This window comes from Corapipo altera, unplaced genomic scaffold, assembly GCF_003945725.1.
Source record: "Corapipo altera isolate COAL_440 unplaced genomic scaffold, ASM394572v1 23, whole genome shotgun sequence".
In the NCBI taxonomy this organism is placed as follows: Eukaryota; Metazoa; Chordata; class Aves; order Passeriformes; family Pipridae; genus Corapipo; species Corapipo altera.
The window spans coordinates 20,949,879-20,963,140 of NW_020884878.1; the positions used below are offsets into that span (position 1 = coordinate 20,949,879).

The window sequence follows — 13,262 nt, forward strand, 5'->3', positions numbered from 1 at the left end:
TCTTCTTAATTTCCCCACAATTAAACCAGTAACGTTGTAGGCCTTTTAACATCAGGGCAAGGAGAGAATGAATGTGAATGTAAGAATTATCTCAGGGGACACACACCACAAAAACTGATATATAACTTTACACTAGGAGCCAAATAGCTCAGATGAAAAATACAGCTCAGAGTATAAAACTTCTCTTAAAATACAATTAAAAGGCAAGCAATCATCACAGAACACTCAAAATCATCAGGCATTTGGATAAGTTTCATAGAATCGAAAGTTGAAAAAATTGTATTAAAAGGAGATACAACACATTTCAAAAACCTCTGTTTTATTTGTACAGAGTAAAATACATCATATAGCGAACACTGTTTCCCACCCATAATCTAAAGCCATCAATAAGTGTTTTCTTTTCACCAAACATCCTGGCCAGAAGCACAGACAATGGAAATGGGAATGCTAATTAGTCTCTCTCTGCCAGAGCTACAAGGTGCACATCAATCTCTGCTTCTGTAAGGATCCTGAAAGAACAAAAAGAAATTTTAAATAGCTTAAATGATTCTTCCCCTTAAGTTCCAATATTACCACCTAATATCTCCACAATTAAGTTTTACAGCAATGCATGTTTCTACCCTTTAAAGTCTTGCTGCCAGGGCCACAGGCTGACATTTCAATTCTTTTTGAAAAATAAAGGAATAATCAAAGGCACTAGAGAAAAGGAGGTAACAAATGGTAGAAACAGACCAGGTAATTCTACACGAGTAATACATTTTCAAGTTAGGACCTGGTAAGAAGAATGGGTATGGCAATTAGTAGTATGATTACTCCATGTTTTCATAGCCTTCTCCCTCTGCTTGTTATCTGCCCTTTCTGAAAAGGACAGATGATCAATAAATAAAGTTTGGCAGAAAGCTAGCACTTGACACTTGAGCGGCAGTAGAAAAGTGGTAATACAGCTCGTGCATGCTTTCTGAAAGATGTTGAGGTATTCTGTTGTTCTAAGCACACACCACCAAATGGAAAACCACCCACCATCATTGTGTCAACTTCAAAAAACATTAGTAAGGAAACATTTAAAAGACTGCACCTGTAGGACCCAATGGTTTGAAGCCTCTCTCCAATCCCCAGTTACAAAGTAATTAGACTAAAGTAGCAGAGGACTTTATTCCCTATTTAGCTGTTCCTCTCTTTTTTTCTTCTTAAATAAATAAAAAAACCAATGACAGCTTAAGGCAGAAATAACTGAGCCACTATGCAGCAAGTCAAACTTATCAAAATTTTAGGTAAGCTGTATCTGGAGGGTCGTTTTGCATTACAAAAAATCCCCAAAGCTTTTTCTTTCACATTTCATTCATACTTCTGTATGCATTATACACATACTTCATTGTGTCTTCAGAAGGCTGTCCAGTACACTGTATCCGATGCGAAGTATTCCCGCCCTCAACAGGAAGACTTCCAGGTGTTGTCTTGACACACTGACCAAGTAATCTTGGTCCACACAGTGTGCTGCATTCACACTGAGGCAACACTCAGGGAGGGAGGAAATAACAGGTGCCTTGCTTTCATGGTGGATAGGAATTCAGTGTATTCAGGAAGTAAAAGTTCAGCCATTTCCAAATCACTACAGTGATTTTTTAAATCCAAGATCTTTTAATCTTGTCAAATTTAAATAGAATATTTCAAATCATACAAATTCATATTCTATTAACTATATACTGGAGATGTTAAAAACTGCTACATTTACAAGATGAGCAAGAATAATTTAAAGATTAAATTTAGAAAACGACTAAAAAAATAAGGAACTTGTAAATATTTCATAATGTACACCAGAACTTTACTGCATTAATTGGCACGACTATGATTTGGAAGTGGACTCCAGCTACCAGTATGAAGAAAGATTTTTATGCTTCTAACCATGAGAGCACAACTAGACCAGATGTAACTACATTTCAATCATCAGGTAAAGCAATACTCTTTTAAGAAATGAAAGAGAACACTTTACTGAATCCCTTAACCATGTCAAACGTTTTAAAAATGTATTATTTTTTTTAAACAATGTTTTCTACCCCTACATGTTTTGAAGAGTTACAAGTAAAAAAATCTCCAGAACGTCAACCTCTGGCATTTATCTCTTTTCTCGATTTATGATTACACAAGAAGGTAAAACTAATTGCAAATAACCAGAGAAACACACCAAGCTTTATCAACACTGATCACCTACCTGAATTTAGGATTTTCCACCGTGACTACACCAACTTCTATTTCTGAAGGTTTGAAATCAATGGACAGTACAGTAGATAGGCATGTTATTGCTGTCTGAAAGATGACAAAACCCCTCATCATTAAAAATAAAGCACTAAGGCTTTTCTTTTAAATAGACATAGCATTAACAACTACCCTTCCTTCTAGTTTAAAGTTATTTCCTTTCACTTCAAAACCTCAGCTTAGAAGTTCCAAATAGTTTTTCCCTGCTACAGAACACAGTGCCTCTCCACTCCTCTCCCTAAAAAGACCAATCTACAAAAAGCAAAAGACAAGTCATTTTCATAGTAAAAAAACCACACAACAAAACCAACCTTCTATCATGCAAAGATCCTGTTTGAAATGCCTTCTAATATGAAGATTGTTTTAAATGCGACTAAAAGTAAGTCATACTGGTATTCCCAAAACCAAGCACTGTAGTAACCAACCACCAGCTACAATGGGAGTGCTACAATTACAGAATCTTCTTCAGCTAACATAAAGCAGAAAAAGCAGAATAGATGACTATTTAAACATTTGCAGAATACCTTCAAAAGATTTTCTGGTTGGAATAGCTATTCTTGCTATGGCAGCAATACAGAACTGCAAGGAAAGCAGAAATGCCTACCTGCATTTCTTTATATTGCAAGCCTACATGCAGCACATTCATTAAAAATACTTTAACAAATCTTTATTTCCTTCCGCTGGCCTACCTCTACTGTCTGTTCATATGTCCAGTCAAATTTCTTCTTTACTTTCTTTTCAAGAAAACTGGTCGACTCTGTCTGTTTAACTCCTGCAGCTGTGGCCTTGAATCCACAATAGTAACCTGCTGGATCACACTTGTATACCTGAGGGCCGTGTTCTTCATCAATACCAATCAAAATCATACCTTGAAGACAAAATTTGTTAATCTTTTTATTTCCCAATTTTATCAATTCAATCCAAGAATAGAATGGATACTCCTGTGAAAAAACGTGCACGCACAGCAGTACATTTCTGGGAATCAGTCCATACCTGGAGCTGCGATTTCCTCTTTAATTTGCCATTTCTTATGAGCGTCTCATTACCAGGTGTGACTCAGTTTAGCACGAACCATATTTCTGTGATTCCCAAGGAAGGCTACTCATTAAAAACACATTTTTACCACGCTCAGTGTGTAAAGAACCACAAAGTCAGGAAACACAAAAGTTAACCTAGCCACAGCTCACATCCTGTGTTATATGACACAAAGTGTAAACAATAGTTCCATTACTATGTGCTTTTTATTAGAAAGCAACTTTACAAACACGTTGAAACTAATGGAAATATTAAAAGATCAAATTTAGATTTCTCGTTTGTAATCCTAAAAAGCACTGAAAAGCATTATATACCTTTTCCTCTTTTCTTTAAAGAAAAAAAGAATCTGAAATTAAATGGAGAAATCAGGACAAACTGAGTCTCTGAAGACCATTTGACCAAGTTTAAGCTGGATAGATTTCAAGTAACACAAACTGATCACATCACTGAAATGCATGTGTTCACTCTCACTTCTTGATTTACAACTGCATTGTCTCATTATGCATATTAAAAAATAAGTCAAAAGAAATACTTGCAATAAAAACTCAAAACAAGGTCAAGATTTTCAGTTATTTTCACTTTACACTTGTGTAACTTTTTACCAGTGGTTAGAGTTGATAAGCTTCTGAGCAGCAATACAGTAGAAAAAAAATCCCTTCATATTTTTAAAAAAATACTAAGGGAAGTGAAGAAAAATACTTTTTTTTCATGTATTTTAGAAAAGAAATTTCCAGTAGTATCAAGGCATGGGAAATGCCAAGGGAAGAAAGAAACAATCATTCCTGAAAATTACAAGCATAGGAAAATTGCCCCATCATGGAAACTGTGATGCAACCTTGAATGTTGCTTCTTTAGTGAGAAGCTGAAGTGCCTACTATGATTATGAGAAGTGATTCATCAATTCTGAAACTATTCTTCTTAAAAGAAAAAAAATCTGGCAAAACCCAACCAATCAAAAAAAAACCCAGACAGAATGGTTAATGAAAAAGTAGCCGAGGAAACCTTTAAAGTCTTTTACCTCAGTTCCTGAACACCCTATGAGCACAGTTATAATTTGCTTACAGTCAAACGTAAGAGAGAAAACAAGTCAAAACCAACCTCAGAACACACAGATGACCAGGAATATCTACAAAAATATGACTTTTCACACAACTTTTTTTTAATTTAAGCTGCATTTGCTTTTATAAAACAAGCTGTAGAAATATTTGCAAGGGAAATATTTTTAGCACTTCTTCTCTACATTATATACATGATGGCTAAGTTAAGACCAAAAATAATGCAGATCTGTCCTATACATACTACTCAGATAAAACTGCCAAAAAATCTGCACAAGCATAATTGCACTCTCCATCTGTCTGTTTTAACAGCCATGTTTACCCAGACACAATGTATTGGGCTTGCATGGCAAGGTTTTGGCAGAGAGGGGACTACAGAGGTGGCTTCTGTGAGAAGCTGCTAGAAGCTTCCCCCATGTCCAACAGAGCTAATGCCAGCCAGCTCCAAGATGGACCCACCACTGGCTAAGGCGGAGCCCATCAGCAACAGTGGCAGCATCTCTGGGATAATGTATTTAAGAAGGAAAAAAAAAAGTTATTTGTCAGAAGCAAAGAATCAAATGCAGACAGAATAGAGAGTGAGAATAGGAGAGAGGAACAGCTCTGAAGACACAGGTCAGTGAAGAAGGAAGGGGAGGAGCCACCAGAGCAGAGGTTCCCATGAAGACCATGGTGAGGCAGCTGTGCCCCTGCAGCCCACTGAGGTCCATGGTGGAGCAGAGATCCACCTGCAGCCCCTGGAGGACTCTGTGCTGGAGGAGGTAGATGCCTGAAGAAGGCTGTGGCCCCATGGGAACCCTGCACTGGGGCAGGACCTGTGGCCCTGCGGAGAGAGGAACTCATGCTGGAGCAGTCTATGAAGAACTGCAGCCTATGGGAAGGACTCGCTCTGGAGAAATTAATGGAGGACTATCTCCCTTGGAGAGGGAGCAGGGGAAGAGTGTGAGGAGTCCTCCCCCTGAGGAGGAAGCAGCAGCAGAAACAATGTGTGACAAACTGACCACTACCCACCTTCCTGTCCCCCTCTGCCTGAAGGAGAGGTAGAGAATCTGGAATAAAGTTAAACCTGGGAAGCAAAGTAGGGGGAAGGTGTTCTGAAGATTTGGTTTTACTTCTCAGTATTCTACTTTGATTTGCTCGGTAATAAATTAATTTTCCCAAGTTGAGTCTGTTTTGCCCATGATGGTAACTGGTGAGTGATCACTCCCTGCCCTTATCTTGCCTTTCATGGTATTTTTTCTCTCTCCTGTCCAGCTGAAGAGGAGAGTGATGGAGAAGCTTTGGTGAACAGCTGGCATACAGCCAAGGTCAAACCCCCACAAACAGACACCACTAAAAAGAGCATTTCACACTTACAGACCTCACTGTGCAGTGCAAACAGACTAGGCCCCAAAAACTGAGGTGAAACAGTATCACATATTTTAAAGAGGCCACATCATTTCAAATGCTGAGTCAATGGTAAAATCATGGCTCCAATTCAAGACTTCCAAAGCTGTTCTCTCATGTGGCTGTTCATGCCTCTTACACCTTCAGCTGCCCATTTGGAAAATGGGTGAGAATTTCTTATACAAGAAGTTGCAAGCTTAGACAAGAAACAGAAGAGATTAATTTCACACACTATACTTACAGCAACCAAGGGGCCTCATTTCAGCATTTTGCGTATAGACCTGAGAAATATCTGCAATCCTTTTACACAGCATATCCACGGGGATGTCATAGCCATACTTGTACTTCCAGTTAGCAGCCTCATAGCGGGCTCTCTGCACCTGGGATCTGCTGTCAGCTAGACAGAAAGAACGAATTTAATTTCACTGAGCATGTACCAAGTTTATTTCCAGCACTGCCTGAGAAAGCAAATTCCAGGTCCAACTTTACATTGTCTTTAAATATACCCATTAGAACTAGATAAGTTCTCCAAAACTAGACTGAGTGGAACAAATCTCCTAGAGCATTTATTGATATTATATGACGCAAAGCTAGCGAACTACATAAAAAACCCGACATGCTTTAAATATTTTAAAAAAGATGGTGAATTAAATACCTGTCATTCCTGTCATCACACAGCCAATATTTTCAGTGATTTTGAATAAATGAGTCACTGTGTTGGAATCCAGTAACTTGTCCTAAAGAGGAAATAAAAATAATCTAATAGAAAACACTGTCCTTGAAGTTTAAAAAAAAAGCAAAAAACAGACTCTGATGCTCTGCTATCTACAGAAGAGCCCAAAAGGACCCACTAACAGCCAAAAACTGTTTTTCAGGCCCTCCACCATTTACTGCTGTAGGTATGAAAAGGAAGAAATAGGAGAATAGGGAAGATTAAAACTGCAGTATCTGGAAAAGGATAACAGCAAGAACACGATCTACATCACAGTCCTTTTCCCTCTGAAGAAACTTTCAGAACCCACATACAAAAACTTGCTCTCTTATTACATGCTGTCCCACTTCAGACACAAAAGTTTGCCACTTTTGTCAACAATACATCATCACTGAGCCGAAAACACTCATGAAAACCTCTTCTGCACGCCATTGGTATAACATTTTCTCAGTAGCAATTAAAGAAATCAGGGAACTGATTATGGACAACTCAGCCCTTACAAGCCAGAGCCATGTATGCATGCTAAAGTACAGCAGAATCAACTTTATATTTTAGCTTTATCCCTTCAACAACTACAGAGGAAACCAATATTGCGGTATTTGGTGAGGAAATTCACAGTTGAGCACTAAATGGATCTAGAACTTGTAATAAGCAGGATAATTACATATTCAATTCAAGCAATGATATATGTCAGTGCTAATAAATATAATATCAATGTTGCGGAGTCTCACCCCCACCTTTTTTCTACTTTCCTTCCAGACCACCCCTCAAAATCAGACTACTTACAGGTACTTTCTTCTGTGTTACAATTACTGCAGAATCCTTCCCACGAACAGCTACAGATGTAAGTCCACCTTGGTTTATGGCCTTAAACGCATATTCTAGAAAAACATATAAGTGTTAATAAAAAACTTGCGTCAGAGATACTAGCACAACTAACTCTGACACATCTTCCCCCCGCCCAGGAATCTTGCCAAGTTGTGGCCTTTTTAATATTTTAATACTTGTGCAGCACTTTGTGTCCTTAAGGTCTTCAGTACAATGTGCACAAGAACTTTCTGACAGTTATTGGAAGTCATTGATTCTCTTCACGAAACCACTGTCACTGCTTCCTTCAAATATTTCTTATAATATGCTGTTTTGTTCTGTTCAAGTTTAACAGCAACAGAATATGTCTTAAAACAAAAAGGCTGTTCTGATAAATGGTTCCACCTTAACCTACAGTAACCATAAATTCTTATAGAAGAATTTTTGACATGAAGTTTAGTATTTTAAGCATTGCTACCACTGCAAGGATATAAATTTATTTTCTAGTTCTTAACTGATATAGATGAAAACTGATATGATTGACCAGGCACAGGAGATGGGTTTTAGCCTTACTATCACATTTTCTGACTTGACGTTCAAATACTGTAATGCTTTTATTCACTTTTTAGAATGATGCCAGCTAAACAGCATTATTCATATAAGTACAATGGATTAAGATTTATTTGAAATGATCCATGAAACAACTTTAAAACCTGTTTATCTGGCAACATAGGATAAACATTCAGAACTTTTTAATATCTGGCTAAGAAAGGCAAGTTTCAGGCAGCAGCTAAATGTGGGTGATTTTTCTGTTAGCTATGCAAGTGAAACCAGAATTTAGAACATGTCTACAAACAGCACAGTAAATTGCCAAAAGTATCTTCTAAAATAATGTGAGCAAGAAACTCAGCTGTTTTAAAAGCTGCATTTGGATCTATGGAAGAGACTGTAAAACAGAAGAGTAATAATCTGAAGATGAAAAAAACCAGATCTTGCAATACCGGGATCTTAATGTTCAATCTGCTGAGTCAGTGTTGAGGAAGGGTTGACTGTCAGGTTTTAATGGCACTGTATTTATTACTCTCAGACATAAGAGCATTTGTTGGTTACCCAAACATGCCAAAAAGGATGTTCTCCCTTTTCCTTTGCTAGATGCACAACTCCGCTCAACTCTTCACTCCCCTCCCCTGGGATGATCAGTGCCAGCCTGCAGTGAAGCACAGAACCCAGTGAGACGTGAGCCAGCACTGCCCACAAACTGGTCACATTTGAAGCCCCACGCCCAGGCTCTGCAACACTTGTTTATTCATGTGTAGAAACACCTGAAGGCAGGGTATAAAGCAAATGGACAGAGCAGGCTATTTTCAGCAATGCCCAGTGATGGGACTGAATCAGAGGTGGCTGGAACAAACTGAACACCTAAAAACACTTTTTGCCAGTGATGGTGACTGAGCACTGGCACAGGTTGCCTGTAGTATTCAGAACCTGTCTGGACATGGTCCTGGACCACCAGTTCTAGGTGGGCCTGCTTGAGCAAGGGCTTGAACCAGATAATCTCCAGAGGTCCCCTCCACCATCAGCTATTCTGTGGTTCTGTGACACAGGTGGCAGCAGGAATAGGTGCCCTCACAAACTAGTTTTTGCTCACAAGTACTGACAACCAGGCTTGCTGAACTGCAGTCCCTTCTGGCACTGGGACTATTACCATCTCCATTGCTCAGTTTTCAAAGAGACAAGCCAAAAGGTGAAGTGGTTCTTACAGTGTAACAAATTCAGGTTGCTAGTGGTGTTTTAAGTCTGTTTACTTCTGTGTAAGTACTTCAGTAGCACTGCATGCATTCTCTCTGAGAACAGCAGCCCCTTGCTGTTCCCTGAATATATCACAACAGTCAGAAATTTGACTATAATAATTTTCTTCACCCGCCAGGACTCTACTTAGAAGAAACATCACCTTTGAAGAGTGGAACTAATAAGTAGCAAGAGAACGCTGATGTTCTGAGGGATTTTAACTACAGTAATGAGAAACAACTGTTTGTTTTCTCATATGAGATCACTTCAACAGCTCACGAATTTTTTTAAGCTTTGGAAGCAGAAGACAGACCTAAGACAAAGTACAGGCATTTCAGTCAAATATCACTATGCTGAAAATCTCTGTTCCTGTTCTGCCAAATTCCAGAAAAACTTCAAGTCCTAAGGCAACCTTAAAGCAATATATGTCCATGTTCATCCTTGACAGCCCCTAGTTAATCTGAATCCAGCACAGGGATAAGGATAAAATAGGTAAATTTAGATATCTGATCACAAGTAAAAATGAGATTTCTGCCCATGCCGTGGCTACCAGCCTGGCTGCAGGTAAAGTGAGCTCACTCTTGCCTAAAGGTAACTGCACATCTACATATTTTTCTTCCTATAGCATACAGGTACTTAAAATATCTTTATGACATCTTCAGGCTGTGTGCAGAGGCTCTCAAACACACATGCAGATATTTGCTTCTAAGACACTGTTAAAAGGTATGGAGATACTACATATTTGTCATACATTAACCTAATGGCTGAATATACACAGGAGGCAGAAAACCAAGGCTCAATTTCCTCTCTACTACAGAATGCAGAAACCATTCCCAACAAGCAGTACTGCAACAGAGAAACAGACCAAAAAGTGATGCAGACCAACCAGCTCGTTTTAATGGTGACAGAAGGCTGGAACCCATGACTCTCCTATCACAGAACCACTGACATCCTGTGTGAGGAAGCACTGTCCCTACCATGTATAATGCTTGCCATGCAAGCTGCATACAAGCATTACACATGCTCCAGATACAAGACAGTACCCATGTGAAGGTATCTCATACAGGTAACTTTCTGCCTGTGTACAGACACCCACACACAGGTGCTTTCCTTTTTCCTCTCTGGAGACAGGATTGCTCAAGACTGGGCCGCCTGCCCATGAAGCCTAATCCACATGGGCTTCTTCCTGAGAAAAACTCAAGGGCAGTCACAAAAGAAACTAATGGCTACGACAGACAATTCATGCAGTCTGATGCCAGCAACCTCCCTTCCTGGAGAACAAATGGATGTATGGACATGCCATGCAATGGATGTGCAATGAAGCCACCACAGCTGGGGAAGAGCCACTAAGCTCCAGGGGAAGATGGCATCAGGATGACACTGCAAAACAATTCATCTGTCCCTGTTGCGTGGATCCTCCAGGAGCCCTCTCAGCCAACTGTCCTGCCAGGCTGGGAGCTGACTGCGCTGTCCCTGAGCATCCTGCACAAGGAGCACCATGATGAGCTTCCATAAAAGCCGGTGCACTGTAAAAATAGGAACAAAAGTGGTCTATGGAAGAAGCTGAAGCAAGGCCACAGCTTCATTGCAGATTGTTCAGAGGAGTCTGAAAATAAAGGATGGGTGCTGCTACCTCACAGGCCAGAGCTTACAGAACACACAGCACTCAGGTGTAACAAGGAAGCGCATGGGTTACATCCAAAAACTGACTCTGTCACTCTGGCATGCAGGGTTTGAGGCAGTTCAAGTCCCATTTCAAAGAGCTGTCGTAGTTCTCAGATTCCAAAACGCAATGCTCCGAGGCTTGGCAAGACACACAAGAAACACTTAAGGAGGAATAAACAGCCCCCGGATAACTGCAGTCTTGGTCTCCAAGCATCTGAAATCGAACACCAGGAACTCACAGAGATCCCTCCCATGGCAGGGGACACTCGAAAAAGCCCACCCTGGCTCTAAGTTTTCCTTATCACATGCGAGCATCCCTTTCCCAGGTCCCCACGCCGGCACGACCGGGACCGGGACCGCCGCTGCTCCAGGTTCCCACCGGGCTTTTCCCCGCACCGCGCGGGACCAGGCCAGGCGGGAACCGAGACTCCCGAGCCACGGGAGGCACCGCGTCCCGCTCCGCACTGGCCGTCAGGCTCGGCGGAGCTTCCCCGGGTCGGCCGCCGCCGAGCTGGGCAGGCCGGGCCCGTGACGGGGCAGTTCTGCGGCGGCCCCGTGGGGCGGACACGCACCGACTTGGTAGAGGCGGCCCTCGGGCGAGAAGATGGTGATGTGCCGGTCGAACCCGGCGCTGGAGCCGCGCGACATGGCGAGAGCGGCGCGGGAGCGGCGCGCGGCCGGGGGAACCGTGCGCGTGCAGGGCCCTGCGACACACAGCGCCCTACCGCTTCCGGGTCACGCGCCCCTCCCCTCCTCCGCGCAGGCGCCGAGGCGGGCGCCGCTCGCGCACAGTCATGCTCCACCGGCGGCGCTGCGCATGCCCGCTCGTCGCGGCCGCCGCCCGCTGCCCTGTCGCGACATGCAGAGTCACTGCAGCAGGACCGCTGTGGCGCGGAGGAGGGGCAGTGTGGAGCGGGAAAAGCCCTGGGCAGCCAGGCTGGTCGGGTGGTTTTTGATTCATGGAAACCCAGAATCCCCGTTGGACGTGCCGTAGGGAATGCGCACGGAAACAGCGGAAAACGGGATAAAAGCATCACCAGCCAGCCAGGAAAACAAAACCCCTCCTAATTTTCCAAAGTAAATCATTCCACGTGCTCTCTTTAATGAGTATAATTTTAAAGCAAATACCTCAAAAAACATGCTTAAGGTACTCATAATAAGTAATTGTTCTTGCAGCTGCGTTATAATGTGAAAATACTTTTTATCGGTGTCCAGTACAAAGGGAAATTCCCCAAATTTAAACTCATGAGTATATGCTCTTTTTGCCTTTCATCATGTTGGATTTCCCCTACTCTTCATGGGAAGGCATTTTTTTAAAAGTTGGTCATTAAAAGAGTTGGAGAAGCTGCGTTTTGGTATCCACACTTCTATTTTAAAATTATTATTAGATGAGCTTACTCTTAGTTGAAAAAGCAGAATGCAAGTGCATTTTGTGCATGCCACACAATACAAGTCTGCACTCTCAAATTTTTCAAAATACTCTTCCTACTTATTAATGCTATGGGAGAAGAAAATGTCTTACTATATATTACAAGATGCAGAGTTTGTCCCTTTCGTTAAGGAAGCACTTTGTGGGCAGACATGAAATGTTTAAAGGTGAGATGCAGGCACTGGAACACAGAGAACATGAAAATGTACAACTGTACAAATGTACATGTCTGCTGGGTCAGACATGGAGTCTGACTCGATGCTGTGTCTCCAATTGTGGCCAAAAGAAGATGCCCAAGGAAAAATACCAGGACTACAGAGAGCGCCTTTAATGATACACTCCTCTCCCAGTCTCCAACCATCTGGAGGGACTTCTCAAGGCAGGAATAGTGTCTGGTTATTTAGTAATCCTTGCTGGTTCCCTCTCATGAACTTGCTGGTCTCCCCTTGAACTCACGTGAACTTCTAGAATCCATGACATGCTGTGGCAAAGAGCTGCTCAGTGTAACAACACGTTGTGTGGTTTTGTCTGAAACCTCCCATTTTATCTGAACCTTCTATCTGCCAGTACCATTTGATGCCACTTTTGTACTGGAAGACACAGCAAGCAATCAATCCCTAGGCATCTACTCCAGAACACTCATGATTTTTATGACTTCTATGTCTCTTAAGACCTTTGTTTTTCCAACATGATGATCCCTACCCTCACAGTTCTTCCATGTACAAAGCTCTTCCGTTCTATAACAGAGTTTAATGTCTGATTTTTTTTCCTTTGAGAAAAAGGGCATGGGGAAATGCAAGTGAGTATCAAACATTCGGCCCGATTGCCAAAAAGTAAGAAATCAAAGATTCCATATTTGAATTAGACAAAAAAGAGTAACAATTGCTCAACACTATGAACATGATGGAGTAGAAGTTACGATACTTTCAGGATACAGCTTCCAGAAGTTTGCCCCATCTACATAGCAATTTTGTCAGATTCCAAAGTACAGCTTTGTTTCAGAGGAGCAATTACATGTTTTTGGTTTAATGTTCATCATCACCTCTGATCAACCATATGAGAGTCAAATTCCATGTTGCTGGATCCTGAGGAAGGCTGACTTCACTGACACCTTTTTAACGTATTCCCAATA

The 13,262-nt window shown here is 41.5% G+C and overlaps 1 protein-coding gene across 1 annotated transcript; it reads right to left on the reverse strand.

Annotated features, from left to right (window-relative positions):
• Positions 1–302: 302 nt before the first annotated feature.
• Positions 303–11,430, reverse strand: PSMA6 (proteasome subunit alpha 6). Its single transcript, XM_027638017.1, has 7 exons — positions 11,274–11,430; positions 7,228–7,322; positions 6,385–6,466; positions 5,971–6,126; positions 2,943–3,121; positions 2,210–2,304; positions 303–509 (listed from the first exon to the last, which is right to left on the reverse strand). Exons 1-7 carry the CDS (start codon positions 11,347–11,349, stop codon positions 452–454), a joined length of 741 nt encoding a protein of 246 aa, XP_027493818.1. The 5' UTR covers positions 11,350–11,430; the 3' UTR covers positions 303–451.
• Positions 11,431–13,262: the final 1,832 nt, after the last annotated feature.